This window comes from Myotis lucifugus, unplaced genomic scaffold (assembly GCF_000147115.1).
Source record: "Myotis lucifugus unplaced genomic scaffold, Myoluc2.0 scaffold_31, whole genome shotgun sequence".
Classification (NCBI taxonomy): domain Eukaryota; kingdom Metazoa; phylum Chordata; class Mammalia; order Chiroptera; family Vespertilionidae; genus Myotis; species Myotis lucifugus.
Window position 1 is genome coordinate 1,865,852 of NW_005871079.1, and position 17,353 is coordinate 1,883,204.

At 40.7% G+C, this 17,353-nt stretch overlaps 1 protein-coding gene across 9 annotated transcripts in view; it reads right to left on the bottom strand.

The window, feature by feature from the left end:
- TMEM2 (transmembrane protein 2) overlaps positions 1-17,353 on the bottom strand; it is a 71,840-nt gene that overhangs the window by 42,166 nt on the left and 12,321 nt on the right. For 8 of the 9 annotated variants that reach the window (XR_002828729.1, XM_006086801.3, XM_023752359.1 and 5 more), the window contains exons 2-6: positions 12,070-12,412; positions 9,077-9,217; positions 7,944-8,505; positions 3,771-3,940; positions 241-429 (exon numbers count right to left, since the gene is read on the bottom strand). Coding sequence is in view for 8 of the 9 variants with exons in the window: in XM_006086801.3 (XP_006086863.1) it covers positions 241-429; positions 3,771-3,940; positions 7,944-8,505; positions 9,077-9,217; positions 12,070-12,400 (1,393 nt within the window). In the remaining variant the exon portion in view is untranslated. Of the gene's footprint in view, positions 1-240; positions 430-3,770; positions 3,941-7,943; positions 8,506-9,076; positions 9,218-12,069; positions 12,413-17,353 lie in introns of those variants that run through there. The other variant, XM_023752361.1, reaches the window with a different exon arrangement.

Genomic DNA, 17,353 nt, shown 5'->3' on the forward strand with positions numbered 1-17,353 from the left:
TCCATAAATGAATCTAGTCGAATGGCTGGGTTTACTATTACTTGACAGTTTGAAAAGAAGTTGGAAAGGACCTTAGAAAACAATTGATCCACCATGTCTTCATCTTTTATTAAACAATGGAAAAGGCATGAAACATGGTGATGATGGTGATGGTGGTGATTGGGGGGGAACATATAACTCCAGGAATCAAGTCCCAAGAAAAGAGTGTTTCCCAAAAAAGCATTCTGCGCAGCTGGATACCTTTGACTTTGACCTGGAAACGGCTGCACTCGGGACAGGGGAGCAGCGTGAACTCCTCGGCCTGGTACATGGAGTAGTCTGTGCTTGCAACCACGATCTGGTCTCCGGGTTTCCAGCTACTGACGTCATCAAGCAGGTGAAGCTTCACGCCATCCACGACTTCCACCCGGAAACCTGAAAGAGAAACACCTAAACCAGAAAGAAAGCGATGCATTAGCGGAAGTTTTTTTCCTCCTAATGTGGACCCTCTCACTGATGAACAAATCGACAGTCACGATAAACACAAGTTAGCACATTTTTACTAATGGTCACCATGTGGAAGTCACTCTGTAGATATTAATGAGTGAAAGATGCAAACACAGATCCCTGCCATGAGGAGAGAGCCCATCCACCCCTGACCAGAATGTAACATGCTGATCGGGTGCTCCTTTAAGACAGTGACTCTAACGCAGCGGTCGCCAACCTTTCGGACCTCACGGACCACCAGTGGTCCAGATAACCGGTTGGTGACCGCTGCTCTAAAGGACCATGATGGGAGTGAAAAAACACCTCTACTAAGTCGGGGGAATCAAAAGGATGGAAATTCAGACATGGCACGAGGAATAATACAGTTCTCCTTATAATCTTGAGCCATCTATCCTGATAAAACCTAATCTGAGCAAGTCTCAGATTCTGTTCCTTTAGACTGTGATCTACTCTGCTTTTCAGTGTCTACCAAGCACCAAAAAAAAAATAGATACCTTATAAATGTAAAGTGCATTTTTAATATGTTTATGGAGTCCAGATACTAAAGCCCATCATGGAATGTTGTCCAAATAATAACTAACAATAACAATAGCTAAAATGTCGGGGACTTCACAAACATAATAACCTTTCGTGAAAGCAACTATGAGAGATAGGCACTGTTACATGTATGAGATGAAGAAACCAAAGGTCAGGGAGTTTGAATAACAGCCCAAAAATGGCAGAGCCAATTTCTTAACCTCTGTATGATTCTGCCTTCCCAAGAATCAAAACAGACAGGTAAAGAACAAAGGTAATAAAAAACTTCATGGCAGCAACAATCCTTGCCCAAAATTTCATAGTCTTACCCAAAAAAATTACCTAAAAAAAGGCAACTAAATATTAACTTTTTTCATAAAAGTTTTACGTAAATTTCAAGAATGCTTTTAAAAGATGACAAGGATGATTTGAAGCAAAAATGCTTTTAAGAAAACTAGATTATCCTGGCCAGTGTGGCTCAGTTGGTTTGAGCGTCGTCCTGTATACCAAAAGGCAACAGGTTCAATTCCCAGTCAGGGCACATACCCAGCTTGTGGGGTTCGATCCCCGGGGGGGGCATGCACGGGAGTCATTGATTGATGTTTCTCTCTCATATCAATGTTTCTCTCTCTCTCCCTCTCTCTTTCTCTTCTTCTAAAAAAACCAAATCAATAAATTTTTTTTAAAAACTAGGTAAATAAGTTTTGACTTAAATGATCATTAGAATTTGTTTCCGTGTTTCTGTTTTTGTTTTTGAATCCAGAAGGTGGGTGGGGGAGATCTGTATTATTCCTCACTTTTTTCCGGCTTTAGGAGAAAAGCCTGTCTAAGATTATCTCCTATCAGCACTACGGAACTGGAGGCGGAAAGGAAGTAAGTGCCTCCCCCCTGCTTCCTGACGAGAACTGGCCCCTCTTCCAGAAAGCAGGAGTCATTGAGAACGTGGGACACAAACAACAACCTGTGACAGACACGTACCCTCCTCCAGAAGTGAGCAGTCATCAGTAATGTGAAAATGAAAATAATATTTCCCACAGAGGAAGTGTTGACCAAGGTTTGTCAGTAATTATCTTTTGCCTGGAATCTTACTGGAAGCAGTTGTACTGAACTTTTCACACAAATTCCGACTAAGAAATGCTTCTCAGCCACCCATGCTTCTGCTTTTTCTTGGAGGCAGAAAGCTGAGCTTGATTCCAGCTTCCTCGTCCATAATAATACCATCTCCTCACCCCAAACCCAGAAGGTTGCTTTGAGGCAATGAGTGAAAGCCCCTGTTTCGTAACGCAAACTCTGTTTTTAATGACCATACAAAATACAATGACCATACAAAATACACCATTATAACCCAGGTCATGTTTGCATCATCATTAAAATAGGTAACACTGCCCTGGCTGGTGTGGCTCGGTTGGTTGGGTATTGTCCTGTGCACCAAAAGTTGCCAGTTCAATTGCCAGTCAGGGCACATGCCCAGATTTCAGGTTAGATCCCTGGTCAGGGTGCATGAAGGAGGCAGCCAATCAGTGTTTTTCTCTCACATAGATGTTTCTCTTCCTCTCTCTAAAACCAATTTAAAAAACACTTAGAAAATGTTTAGGCATAAGGCCACCAAGGATGAAATATTTCATAGAAAAAAAATAGGTAACATTTATTGAGTGCTTATTATACACGCTATGCTAAAGATAACGTCATATTCTTCACATTTGATACTCGTAACAGCCCTATGTGGCAGTTTCTATTATTATCCCCATTTTTCAGATGAGGAAACGGAGGGTTAGAAAGTCACATGCCCACCATCCCAGAGTAAGTGCAAGGGCTGGGATATGAATCCAGGCATTCTGTCTCCAGAAAGTCATTTTAGTAAAAACGTTTGGTATGCTGCTTCTAAAAACAGAGGTATGAGCCCAGTCTAAACTAAGCCTTTCTGGATAATTAGAGGTATAATGAAACACCTCTTACTCATTTCACATTCATTTGGGTATAATATTTGGTTGGGGGGAAAAAGGTGATGGGCAAGCACAGAGCTGCCAATCTATACCTAAAGCCAAAAATCTGGCAGCAACGTGGATAGTAAAAAAGTATATATACAGTGAACGTCACTAACAGAAAAAAGTCAGAAGCACCCTGATAGTCAGTACTAGGTATTATTCAAATAAATTATAGCTCTTCTGAAAGATGGATCATCATTAAAAGTATATTGAAGAAAATATAAAGACATGAGGTACTTTTGCAGTATGTTATTTAAAGAGAGGAAAACAGGTTAAAACAAAATGAACACCAAGGGAGGGAACATACATAAGATAAAAAATACTAGATTATTTGCACCAAAAAAATTATCTCTGAATCATGTGGCTAAAGATTAGTTTTTACTTTGTATAACATGTATTCAAAGGTAATTTTGCTGACATATGTACAGAAAAAAAAGACTCAAGGTACAAGACCATGTTCACTGTCACCGAGCATAAACTAAGACAGCTCACCATGTCACATCCAGGAAACAAATCTATTTTCACTAGTTAGCCACACTAAACGGCTCGAGAACCATGCACAAAGCCCAGTGGGTGGTGCCCAATCTAGAACAGATCGTTGTCTAGTCCAGAAAGAACCCTGGAGTCTAAAAGATCAAGTACAGTAGGGAAACTGTTGGTTTTACTCTCAACCAGTTGAGAAATCTAACTGGAATGTCATTTGAATACACTATCACTTTAAAAAATAAAATGTGTCACAATACTTACCCATGTCTTACAAAAGTATACACCGTGCTTGCCTACCTTCAATCCATTCACTATAAGCTGTCACCGCAAACTTCTGACCATCCACAGTATAAAATTCTCTCTGGGCAAGAGCCTTTCCTCCACTACTATGATTTTCATAGTTTCTCACAGATTCATTGCAAGAAGTACTTCCACCGTTGATGACACCAACCAAAGCCCAAGCTTGCCTGGAAGGAACAAGAGTGCGTGCATTTGATTATATTTGATTATTTGTCATGGGACTGACCCAAATCCCTGGCACAGATGTTAGGTCAGGTGTCGTCTGAGTCTCCTATTTCATTCTTTGCCAGTCCCTCCACCTTTTTCTCTACATGAGGTTGCAAGTCCAAACGCTGAATGTGAAGTAAATGGCGTCACAGAAGGAAATGCACCTGAATTTTAAAACCTTGTTTGTCCAGCTCTGTAACAGGTGCAACACCGGTGACTGTGACTTGAATTAATGACTGACTTCCATCTTCAATACACACCCATTTCATTCACCACCCTTCTGGCCACGAACCCATTTATTTTTCCTTCTTTTAAAACCTGCTCTTTTCGCCCTATCTGGTTTGCTCAGTGGGTAGAGCAGCAGCCTGTGGATGGAAGGGTCCCAGGTTTGATTTCGGTCAAGGACACATGCCCGGGTTGCAGGCTCAATCCCCAGTTAGGGGGTGTGCAGGAGGCAGCCGATAGATGATTCTCTCTCATCATTAATGTTTCTCTCTCTCCCTCTCTCTCTTCCTCTCTGAAATAAATAAAAATAAATACATAAATAAATAAAACCTGCTCTTTTCGACTCTCCTCTCTGCAATGTTCTCCAATCTAGCTGCATAATAGAATCACATGGGGAGCTTTCAGAACACATCTCTGCTCAGACCCAGCACAGACCAATGCAGTCAGCATCTCTACAGATGGGGCCGACATTAGTAAATTGTCAAAGTTTCCCAGGTGATTTGAAAGTGCAGAACACACTGGAGAACCACTGCGTTACGGCGCTGGTCCTCTGGCGTCAGCAGACCCCAAAATCAGTTGGAAGGCTTGTTAAATCAGATTGCTCGGGTACACCCCCTGTTTGAAATGGAGCCTGAGAACTTGCATTTCTAACAAGTTCCTGGGCGACGCTGAGGTTTCTGGTCCAGGGACCACACTGAGAACCTGTGAGTTGGAGGTCAGAGCACAGAGCAGTAGTTATCAACCCCGACTGCACATCAGTTGCCTGGAGTCCTAACCTCCGCAGGTCCTGAAGTAAGTGACCAGGTTGGGCCCTGACATGGGGAATTTTTAAATCTCAGGTGTACAGGTAAGGCTGAGAACCACTGGGTTAAATGTTTCTTAGCATTCTTAAAGCTGTAGAATTACTATCCAACAGACTGTACATGTCTATTTGTTAAAAGCAATGTGTTCTTGAAAACACCATTTTATTTCTGTGATATTGGGATAAACTTACTCCCAAGGACTTGCTTAAGCTTGTTGCCAAAAATCAATCAAAAAAAAAAACAGACAAAAAAAAACTAAAAAATTTGCCTTAAGTCTCCTGGTTTAAAACATGAAAAGAAAAATGTCAACTTCCTTCTCTAGGAAAAACAAAATACACCAAATGTAATCTATGCCAGACAGATGGCCGGATAGTCACAGATAAAAGTTAACCGAAGTATGCCTACATCCTTATAAATTCCACACCCACCCCTGCCTGGATTTAGCTCCTCTTTGGCTGACAACGCTTTATAGCTCTATTTATATTCCTTGACGCAGCAGAAAGAATCAAATGAAGGATGTCTCAATGTATTATCTCCTGTGTGAGAGGGGAGGAGAGGAAAAATAGCAGAGGCTTCCTTTATTTACCAGGACTGCCTCAGCAACTATAAAACAATGCTGGATTCTATTGACACTATCTCCAAAACACTCCTACTTCCCTCCTCCACTTGAGGAAAATGTCAGTGCACCAGAACATTATCTTCAAAGGGGCATGTTTATGTACGCTGGAGATAATGTCAGAGCAGGGAACATTGGCAAAGGATCACAACACTGATGCCTCCGCCAAATCAGCAGCTATATTTTAAAGGGAATTTAGAAACCAGCAGAGAGAATAAATAAATAAATAAATAACATCAAACAAAATATTCATGGCTAATGATCACACTGATCTAGAACAATAATGACATGAAGAAACAAAGGTTGTAACCCCTGGCATTACTGGATAAGGAAACAAAGGAGGGGGTCTAACTGAAAAAGTGCTCCTCTCCTAGGTCTAGGAGCTATAGAAATAGGTGCACATGTGCATCAAGAGGTGGGTAGAGATCACTCAGTGAAGCGCCTGTGGTAACAGAGATCCAAACTGGAAAGCCACCCAGAGAGCCAGCCGTGAATACCTTGTGGTAGAAACATACAACAGAAGATAAACAGCGGTGACAATGAGCCAGCATTACATGCAACAACACAGAGGACCCTCAATAACAGAGTTGAGCAAAGCAGCCAGACACAAAATATGATATATTATTTGCCCTCATTTACATGAAGTTCAAACACTTTAGTATTCTCCACAAAAGCAGGGCGGTTGGTTCCCTCTGGCGAGTGGAGGGAGTGATCAGTGAACTGGATGGGCCACTGGTAGTGTTCTATTTCATGAACTGGGTGGTCGTGACCCAGATATCACATTGTGCTAAGTCATTACACTCTACATTCTTATTTTGGGCACTTTTCTGTATGTATATTATATTTAATAAAAGCTTTTTAAAAACACTTCTGATGTTTTGCACGTTGTTCTCCCTGTCTGGAAAGACTTCCATTCTACCGCGTAGACAGCACACTCCTAAACATCCTCGCCTTTGGAGAGCCTCCACTGACTAACCCAGGCCAATTTTGGATTCCTTCTCCTACACTCCCATTGCAGCCTGTAGATGCAGCAAGTGTCTTACTGTTCAATCCTCACCTACTCAGGTCTCTGTCTACCCACTAGATTAAATGAAGGCTCTGAGAGGGTGTCGTTTCATCAAAGATCTATGGGTACCCAGCTCTTAGCAACTTTTCCATATTCCCTGGGTGAACAAAAAGCACTTTTAAAACATTACAGACCCCCTTTCTTTACTCACTTTGTCTTAACTTTCTCCAGAATTTCTGTAGATATTTCATTCCAACAACCAGATTTCCAAGGAAAAAATAATAACGAGATCAACCAACCATCAACAAAATAACTAGATCGTCTTAATATCTGAGTTTTGAAATCCTTTTACTTTTCACTGCAGATATTCCTTGACGTTACTAAGAACAGTAAGCAGAATTGAAACTTCTGTTTTTTGAATTAAATGTTGAGCCAGCTCAGGGATGCGTTAGGAAATCACGGTCAACGAGAATATGGCACAAGAACCACAAATAGTACAAATGATCCCTACTCTCTGGATGAACTTCCTGGCCCTCCAGCTTGTTCCTGCCTCACGTATGTGCCAGGCCTCCCCAGACCTGTGCCAAGCCAGTCAGCAGATCCAAATGACCACCAAAGGTTCCAAAAGAGAAAACTGTGCATGTTCCACCCCACTCAGACTTTTAAGACAACTTTTACTTAGCACGAAACTGGGCCCTAACCTTTCAACTCCTAAGGTGCCTTAATTAGCCTGAGTCTCATAGGACACACTTCAGAAGGTAATGAAAGAGAAGAGTAAATTGTCCTTACACTGCATGATTTTTTCTTTTTTTTTTAGTACCACATTGCTGTCATATATATATATATATTTTTTTTAATTGGTTTCAGAGAGGAAAGGAGAGGGAGAGAGATAGAAACATGAATGATGAGAGAGAACCACTGATTGGCTGCCTCCTGCATGCCCCACACTGGCCCACAACCCAGGCATGTGTCCTTACCAGGAATCGAACCCTGACCTCTGGGTTCATAGGTTAACCCTCAATCACTGAGCCATGATGGACAGGCCACATTTCTCTTATTTTCGCAAGCCTGATGCTACAGTGCACAAAGTGCCTCATAAGCCAAAGCCAAGAAGAGAGCGTTTGTAACCAGTATCCTGTCCTCCAGGCCCATGTTTCAAAGCAAGAGGCAACCAGTCCTCCAGATGGCAGTGGCCATTCTGACCTGGAGTCAGGCCATGGTGTGCTGTGTATCTGTGTCCTCCCTTGCTCTCCTGTCACATAGATGTAGACTCTCACACGGACCTGGAGAAGAAAGCACAAAGGTATGCCCACCTGTAGCCCAGTCCTTGGATCAGCTTGCTTCCCAACCGGTCCTGGATCATCTGTATGGTTCCCTGTAAGAGGCTCTTGGCTGCTGAATCTCCAACAGCTATAGCAACAATCCGTCCCGGATCCTGGACCCTCAGAAACTCCTGAAGTCGCCTGCTCTCGTTGTGGTATTCGTGGGTATCAAACCTCTCGCTTTCTAAAATCTTGGCTGTGTCTTGGTCAATGACCCTCACATTGAGGCCCCTGGAAAAGTTCTTCTCAAAGGCGTAGGCGCCATAGGTCAGGCCTGAGGCGTGCAGAGTTCTCGCCAGCAACGTCCACGACGCCTTCTGTGCCCCGTGTAACTCCAGTGTCCCGCCGGCTTCCACACCAATAAATTTTTTGCCAAATGTTGGCATACTTTCACCTTCATCGGACTTGCCATACAAGGCAATTGTCGCTTTGGATGCATAGCGGCATTTTTCTGCTCCAATATGAAGCGCCCCACCATCCTTGATCAGGATGTAACGAGTCCTCAAAGTAATATTTCTGGATCCATCTTTATGGTCCCCAAATACAAGTAGCCCTGCAGAGAACAACACTGGTGTCAGCCCACTTCGGAAACATCTTTCTGACATACAGAGAAATAGATTTCACTTTTGGGTGTGTGTGTGGGGGGGGAGGGGGGGAGGACTCTTCCATAATCAAGTTGAGTTTAAAAAGAATTCACTAAGTCTCATCAGAAATGAAGAGCTCATATCTCAGCACACTAAAAATGAATTTCACTCCACTCCCTTTAGAGGTAAATCTTTTCCAGAATAGTAGTATCGAAGAGCCGACAAATCTGAATCTCATTTTTCCGTGTTAACCCATGTTAATTTTCTCATTACTCTCCACAGCTGTAACGAAGATTTGGCTATGAGAATTCACCTTCTGGAGCTGTTTCCTTTTCTATAAATCAAGGGTGTTGACTTGAGTGATTTCGAAGGCCCTTCGAGCTCTTGAGTTCTATGGTTCTACCTCAGGAACTTTGCATGTCTCCGTGGTTAGAGTAACACCATATCCTAAAGGCTACGAGCAGTTTTCTATGGAAAGAACATCAAACGTGCCCCATAGTAAACAGCAAGCTGATCCCATAGACAGGAACCATTACTCACCTCCATCCTGAATGACTATAGAATTCACTGTGGCATCTGAGGTCAGACGGAACATATCTCCCTGCTTGATAACAACTTGCTTTGCAGAATCTTGTCCTGGATCCCAGTTCCTGAGACGAGGGTTTTGATCTGGGCAATTCTCTGTAAGACAATGCAACATCAATATCCCATCAACCCAACAAAAAGGAAGGATACCTTTAGCTAAACCCAAGCACTACCATCATGTATTGCAATCTGAAATTAATGGACACTGCTAAGCAATAAGTATATTAGGTCTTCCAAGTTCTTTCCTGTCATCATTAGTAGGTGATAATAGCACCTCTTCCACTCCCAAGGCAGTAGCTGGTAGGTATCGCTATCTTTAGACATGTACCACCCTTTCCCAACAAAGCTGCAAGAGGCAAATGGCCAAAGGCATGACTTCTCATTTTCAGAGGGGAGAAAACCACAGATTAGAGAAGCCAAACCCAAGATTACTCAGCACGTTGAGTGATAGGAAAGTTCCCCTTTAAGAAATGAGGTTTACTTTACTTCCTGTAACTCTTTACTAAATGAGAACTTGCCTCTTGAATAGGTGATTATGAAAACATAAAAGTATTCTGTAATGCCGCAGGTATTTAATGCATGAGACCTTTATTTTCTGCTATAATTTGAAAGAAGGGGCGGGGAGGACATCACACCAGTTTGGATTAACTAATGACCGTATTTATTGAGGATCCATTTGTCCACTCTATACTAGATACTGTAAAATTTATATGTAGACACACACAAACACACACACACAGCAATGAGCCTACAGCCCTCCAAGCTATTATTTGTCCCGCTAGTTAAGACCTTGACAATTATTTCATGGAATTAATTTTTCCCATAGCAGTTTCATAATCACTGATATTTAATTCTGGTAAATCAGTGATCATCACTACTATACTAAGAATAATCCTTAAACTTTCCTTCCCATGGAGGAAACAAGAAATTTCTTGAATGTGTTCTAACTTAATATTGGAGATCTCTTAAACTTTTCTTCTATCTCCCTCTCTTGCCATAAAACATCCAGCTGGAATTCTCCAAAATGTCATATCAGAAGCGAATGTATGTCCCATGTGACAGCACTGTACCCAGCTATGGAGAAGGAAAGCCAGTCTTTTGATATCTAGAGGCTACTACAATAGTTACATAATTCTCCTTAGTTGTTTATAATTATTCCCTAGGAGAGCACGCTTCATTGGAACCATCAACAAAAATTCCAGGCTGTTTCCTTCCAGTAACATTTATTTAATGAGAAAGTGTGTGGTCTGCAGAAAGCCCTGAAAAATAGCTCGGCCTGCCCTATCTTCCCGGCTACCCACTTGTTGAGCAGTGGGTGCATTATCAAACTTATGTAAGAGCAATAACCACCGTGAGCCTGACCCTGAAATACTTCAGCATACCAGATCTTTCCACTGATATTCTGCCAAAATATGAAACTAAAGAATGTTGATTCAAGGAACCACATCAGCAATTCACTGTTTGAAATGGAATATGAAAACATCAGTGAAAGCCACAGGTTTCGGCTCTGATTTTCCACTAACCTAGCATCCCTTTATTGCAAATTACTTGGAAAGAATAAGTCAACAGCAGTGAGCTCGGTTATTCTGCTGGAGAAAAGGGAAGGAAAGTCAATGCTATGTGCAATGAAAAGCAACATTACAAGCTCATAATGTGGTCAGTCTAAGGGCGTGGTCAACAAGGATGTTGATATGAACATCTCTCTTACTCAGGTCTACTTAGAAGTATTGACATTCCTCTCCCCAGGACCTTAAAGTCTATAAACCTCTAAATCACCCATGGACACTAAATAAAATAATATTTGTAAGTCTTTTAAATGGTAAAATGCTTCTCAAATGTTATGTCCATTTAAGGAGACATCTAATGTGACAAAAATATGTTGTAGACTAAAAAATACAGATAACTATGGTGCCCAGTCCAGGCTGCCACGTCTGCTTCTTCTCCCACAGAGCCCTCTGATTTTCTCACGGATGGATGGGATTCTGTTATGAAGCTGTTCTTTGTTGGTATAGTATTTAGGCTGACTGACAATGAACTTTTTCAAAATCACCCAAAATATTCATATATTACCAACTTGGAAAGCAAAGGCCTTTAAGAAATTAAAACCTCCCTACATGATCTTTAACTATGAAGTAATGAGTGATTTTTTAGACAAATATTTCAGAAATCACACCTCCTAATGGATGTTTTCCTTTTAGGAGAGACATTGTTCCTCAAAAATGTTTAAGGTTTCTCTTTTGGAATAGTCCCCCAGCCAGCTGCAAACCGCAGAACACAAATTTAATTATTTTCACATATATGTATGTATATTTTTAATTTTTACTTATTCATTTTAGAGAACAAGAGAGAGGAAGGAAGAGAAAGAGAAAGAAACATTGATTTGCTGTTCCACTTATTTATGTGTTCAATGGCTGATTCTTATATGCGCCCTGATCAGGGATCAAACTCTCAACCTTGGCCCATCGAGATGATGCTCCCACCCACTGAGCTACCTGGCCAGGGCCTTCACTTATATTAAAAAAAAAAAAAATCAAACGTAGTTTATCACTCCAGTTAGTGATCTTCATCACTAAAAACTTTTGGCAAATGAAAGGCCTATCTCCCACAAAGGATGAAATTCCCACAAGAATTCAGTAAAGACTCTCAAAATTAGCATTTCAAAAAGAAATACTCAAGAATGTCTTGAGCACTGGGACAAAGTGACAAAATGGGAAGGCAGAGCCATCCTTTAATTTTATCATTTCCAATGGATTCCTTTGACAATTGCTCTCATTCAGGTTACACCTTGTATTAACTAATTACATATTAGTTAGCTAGAGCCAACTTAAGATAACAGAGCATTTTAATCTTATTCCCCTGTTTTCTTCTTCTTTCTTCTTCTAGGATATGTTCTATAAGCACACGTGCACACACACACACACACACACACACACACCCCACGCACTTACCGTCTGGAGCGTATTTTGAGGATATTCCTAAAATGACTGCAAGTGCAACAAAAAATGAGAAGCTAGTGATAGCAAAGCAAATGAAAGTATTTTTGTGCCTCTTCTGCTTCTGGCTTCCTCCCTGGGCTTGCTGCTCTTCAGGTGAGAAAGCAAAGCTGGCCCGGGCTTCCTGTCTGATGGGGGGACATTTGGCTGAAGCTTGGCTCTTTGGAGGAGGAGGGGGACGCAGTGGGACAACCTTCCCTGGAACATAGCCGGACGAGCGGTGGCCATTTCCATTCTGAGGTTGCAGGAAAGCAGGGGAGCGTCCCCTGGAGTTAGTGGCATGCATGATACGCTGTCACTGCAAAAAGAAAGGGAAACGAAAATAAGAAATGTGAGAATTAGAACGGCTTTTTTAAAAAGTATATTTTATTGCAGTAAAATATACACATCATTAAACTTACCATTTATACCATTTTAAAGTGTATAGTTCAGTTGCATCAAGGACATTCAGAATGTGCACAACCATCATAACCATCCATTCCCAGAACTCTGTCCAAACACACTTTATACCAGCCGTGGGCAAACTACAGCCCACGGGCCGGATCCGGCCCGTTTGAAATGAATAAAACTAAAAAAAAAAAAAAGACCGTACCCTTTTATGTAATGATGTTTACTTTGAATTTATATTAGTTCACACAAACACTCCATCCATGCTTTTGTTCCGGCCCTCCGGTCCAGTTTAAGAACCCATTGTGGCCCTCGAGTCAAAAAGTTTGCCCACCCCTGCTCTATACCCTTTAAGCAACAATTCCCCATTTCTACCTTCTCCCCGGGCCCTGGTAAACACTGGAATGACGGAAAACACTGAGTCCACTTACATCCCTGTGTGGCGGAAAAAGGGGTTCTATGAAAAGTAACCTTACAGGGTGACCTGATCATAAATTCCTAACCAGGCAGGTCAGGCATATAAACCTCTTTAGTACATGATTTATCTTTGCTTTAAGCAATCCCTGTCCATTGTTTCTGTGCATCTAGGTTAGCACCCCTTTGAAACACCCCTTTTCAGACCCTTCAGGCAAAACCACCCTCAAGTGAGCACATAATCTTTAACTATCCTGTACTCTAATCCTGCCTTGCTTCCTCCCACCTTCTTGTAATCTTCTTTAAATTCCCTGCATAAAAGAAGCTGCAAACTACTATTCTAGGAAGCATTTTTAATATTTTTGTCTGTGGTGATCTTGCTTCCAGGTGTATCCTGTTTGGTTCAAAATATTTTTATAAAACTTCTCTACAGGTTTGGACATTCTTATGCCAACACCTAACATATGTGGACAATCACCTTCACTAATCACCTTCTAATATCACTGCTTCTCAATCTGGCTGCACATTATAACCACCCCCTAATATCAATGTCCAAGCACTGTTATCTCTTAAATGTGCCCCTCCCCGTGTTTCTAATGAGCATCTAGGTTGAGAGTGACTGTGCTATGGCAAATGTTCTCAATTTTCATTGTGCGCTTAAGAATCACCAGGGAAGCTTGTTAAAAATGAAGATTCCTAGACTCTCCACCCCAGTGATTCTGGCTCAGTTGGTGCATAGAGAGCCCTGGATTTTACATTTTTATAACAATACCCTGGTGACACAGAAGCAGGTGGTCATACTTTGAGTACCATTATTCTAAGTTCTTCAAACTGAACTTTGAAGTTCATGTAATGAGGGCCACAAGGAGGCCCTTACAAGTTCCCAATAGACAAGCACTGGTGTTTAGTATTGCATTTCCCTCACTATATTCACCTTATGGTGAAGCAACTTACGTATTTTTGTTTGTATTACCTCTTTCTTTTTTTAAATATAATTTTAGGAAGGGAGAGGAAAAGAGAGATAGAAACATCAATGATGAGAGAGAATCATTGATCGGCTGCCTCCTGCACGCCCCACACTGGAGATCAAGCCAGCAACCTGGGCATGTGCCTTGACTGGGAATCGAACTGTGACCTGCTGGTTCATAGGTGGATGCTCAACCACTGAGCCATGCTGGCTGGGCTACTTGTATTATCTCTTAACTAGACACTGTAAATTCATTTAGGAAGGAAGTCTAAAGTCTATATTATCTCTTTAAATCCTCAAATTTTGGTTTAAAGTAGTAGGCATTCAAATATTGTGGTTAATTAAGATATATATATACATATGCATATATATATATGTTAAGATGATTTAAAAAATAGCTAACGCTCATAGGACACTTACTGCCAGGTCTTGTTCCAAACACCTTCTGTGTATTAACTCATCTAATCTAATACATTTAATACAATATATAGGTGGATGCCATTATCCCCATGTTACACACGAGAAACTGAGACCTAGAATGTTTATTAGCTAGTGTACAGGAGAACCAGGTCTCAAGCCCAAGTATTTTTACTCTGGAGTTCAGGCTCTGAAGAGTTAACACTAATGTGTCTTCCAAAGCAATTGAGAGGCAGTAATTTCAAAAAAATCCGTTTTGTAAGGACGTAGCTAGAACTGTGCTGAAAGGGCATAGTACTATTTCAGAAATTCTTCACGCAAAAGTTCAATAGACTATACGTGTTTCTTTCCTAAGAGACGCTGGCATGCAAAAGACAGTCCTTTTCATTTTTTATAGTCTTTATTGTAATACGTTTTTGAATGAAAGAGAAAGTTTTAAATAAAATTTTACTGTTTCTTTGCTGAGACATAGAGAGAGAGAGAGAGAAAGAGAGAGAGAGAGAGAGGGAGGGAGGGAGGGAGGGAGAAGAGGGAAGGAAAGAAAGAGATGCTATGCTACATACTGTTCTTATTGCAATGGCTGTAGGTAATTAAAACATGCTCAATGGCTTCAGAAACGTGACATTCAACCTCTTCCATTACTTCCCTTCCTCAACAACTAGAGTGTCTCAGAGTCACCTGACTTCATTCAATACCCTTATAATTAATCCTCCTCCATTTCTGCCAAAGCAATGAATAAGATCCTAGTCCTAAGGGTACCTCCAAATGGCTCTAAACTACAGCAAATCCATTAACACAAAATGTGGTCATTAGAGAAGCCACAAACAAGCGTTCCCAGGACCCAAATGACCTGGAAATGAATGGGGACAGAAAGGAAATCTAATCAGGAATTGCTGCTGATTTTACACAGGGCAAAGGGCATTCTCAGAGTCAGGGTGCCTGTCAAAAACACTCGGTGTGTGCGGTGTGATTTCTGAACAAAAGCAATTATTTATGAAGCTTAAGCTCCATGACAAAGGGAAAGCAATGGGATTTAAGGTGCTATTGAAGAAACGACTGCTTGTGCCAAGGAACAGAACGAACTAAAGGATACATCCTGCTGGAACAAATGAGAGAGGATGAAAAAAGTCCCCTTTATGATGGTCTATTGACAAAGAAAAGACTAAACCAGAAATTCTAGAAGGCCAGCCTCGCCAGGGTGGGAGGGAATCAGGACTGTAATGTGCTCTAAAGCGAGTGGAAATCTTTTGTTTGAGGCTGCAATCATCTGATACTTCATTGTTTCAGGGTGAGAAAGGTTGCTACTTAAAAGGCTGGAGAGGCCTTTTGTGGGAGATAATGTGTCACCAGATGTGCCGGCAATTCAATAAAAGGCAGAGAGAGGCAAAATGAAGCCACCTTCCCACTGGGAATAATTTCTGTCTTCACACAAACAAAAGGGTATCTTATCATGAAAATTCAGATGGTGTCCACCCCCAAATTAAAATGGTCAAGAAATCAAAAATAATCACGGTTGTGTTTCCCCCATAACCCTTCTGCAAAACTATGTTTTCCTACACGTGTTCTAAACCCATTAGCTCTATTTTACTGAAAACCATACAAATGCGTAAGCAGCAAAGTCATTCTTTTTCTAAGAATACATCTCTTATTATCAAAAAAATCATATGTATGCTAATTTACTCAATTTATTATGATTTTTAAAGATATAAAATACACATACAGTGCTTTAGAATTTCACTTTACATTTATGAGTTTACATTAGGAATAGTATGAATCGATTACTTTAAAATATATTGATTGCTAGTTACAAATTTTAATTATTCATGGGGGGGGGAATGACATTTCCCTCATTCAATAAGCAATCATGAGATTTTGTGGTCATTAGAGGACTGTGGTAGAAACTGGGGAGGATAAATAAAAGATTTACAGCCTCCCCAAGAAGTGCAATTCCTAAATGCAATTTGAAATCACCTGATTGAAGGCAGAGTGAAACTGACCAAGGAAATACTGCGAAAATGGTGTGGTCGGGATCCCAGGCTTTCTCAACAAGGACTGTCCAATCCATAAGGCTCTTAATACTTGTGGCACTTGCTTGAGTTTGAGAACAAAGCAAGAACCTAATAGAGGAAAGAGGATGAAGTGTTTCCTCTGGCTTTCAAGACTTCACGGAGAGTACTATTAGGTGTCATTTCAAAATTTTTGTTCCAGGCCAATGTTTTTACTTAACACACTGTAAATGTGTTTACATTGCCCGTCATTTCTAGTGGAAAGCACCTACCATATAGAAGGAACACGTCCATATTTAATGACATATTTTAGGAGCTATTACAGCCGGTGCTAAATCCCTAAACCCAATCCAAAATGGGAGATAACCCAAGTCATTCATATTGAATTTGGAAATAAATTCCACACAGGTTTGAAAGCATAATTTTTGGTATTTAGATGTTCCTTGAAAGAGTTATCTTGTATTTATTTACCCTGGATGGTAAAAAGTGGTAGCCCAAAAGGCTTGGTAATACAGTAATTAATTAAAAAATTAAATCATGGAATTAAAACTTTTCACGGGGAATTTAGGCAAAAAATTAAAGTAGATAATGAAAGAACTAAGAGTATGAAAGCATCATACCAACTTACAAGGTATAAATCCAAATGCTGAAAAAGGGGAAGCATTCAAAACCTAGTACTTTTGTCTAATTCTCAGTTTCCCTCACAAAAAAAACACCTTAAAAACTTGTTGTCATTTTAAATAAAATTATTCTCTTGGATAAAGAGTGTATAGCCTTAAATAGTAACTCAGGGTGAGAGGGACTTATACAGTTGGCAGGAGCATTCAATTAATTTATTTGGTAATGCATTACAATAAGTAATCACTGAAAGTATTTTTAAATTTCAAAAACAGTAAAGGAGATCATGATTGTTTGGGTGGGGGTGAACTATAAAAAGGAAGTGATTTTAAGAAAACTGAGATATTCTCATTTAAAATTTTCAGACATAGTGCTATCTCATCCATGAAGCCTTCTCAGGATTCCACAACTTCCCTGCTTGTATTTCCCT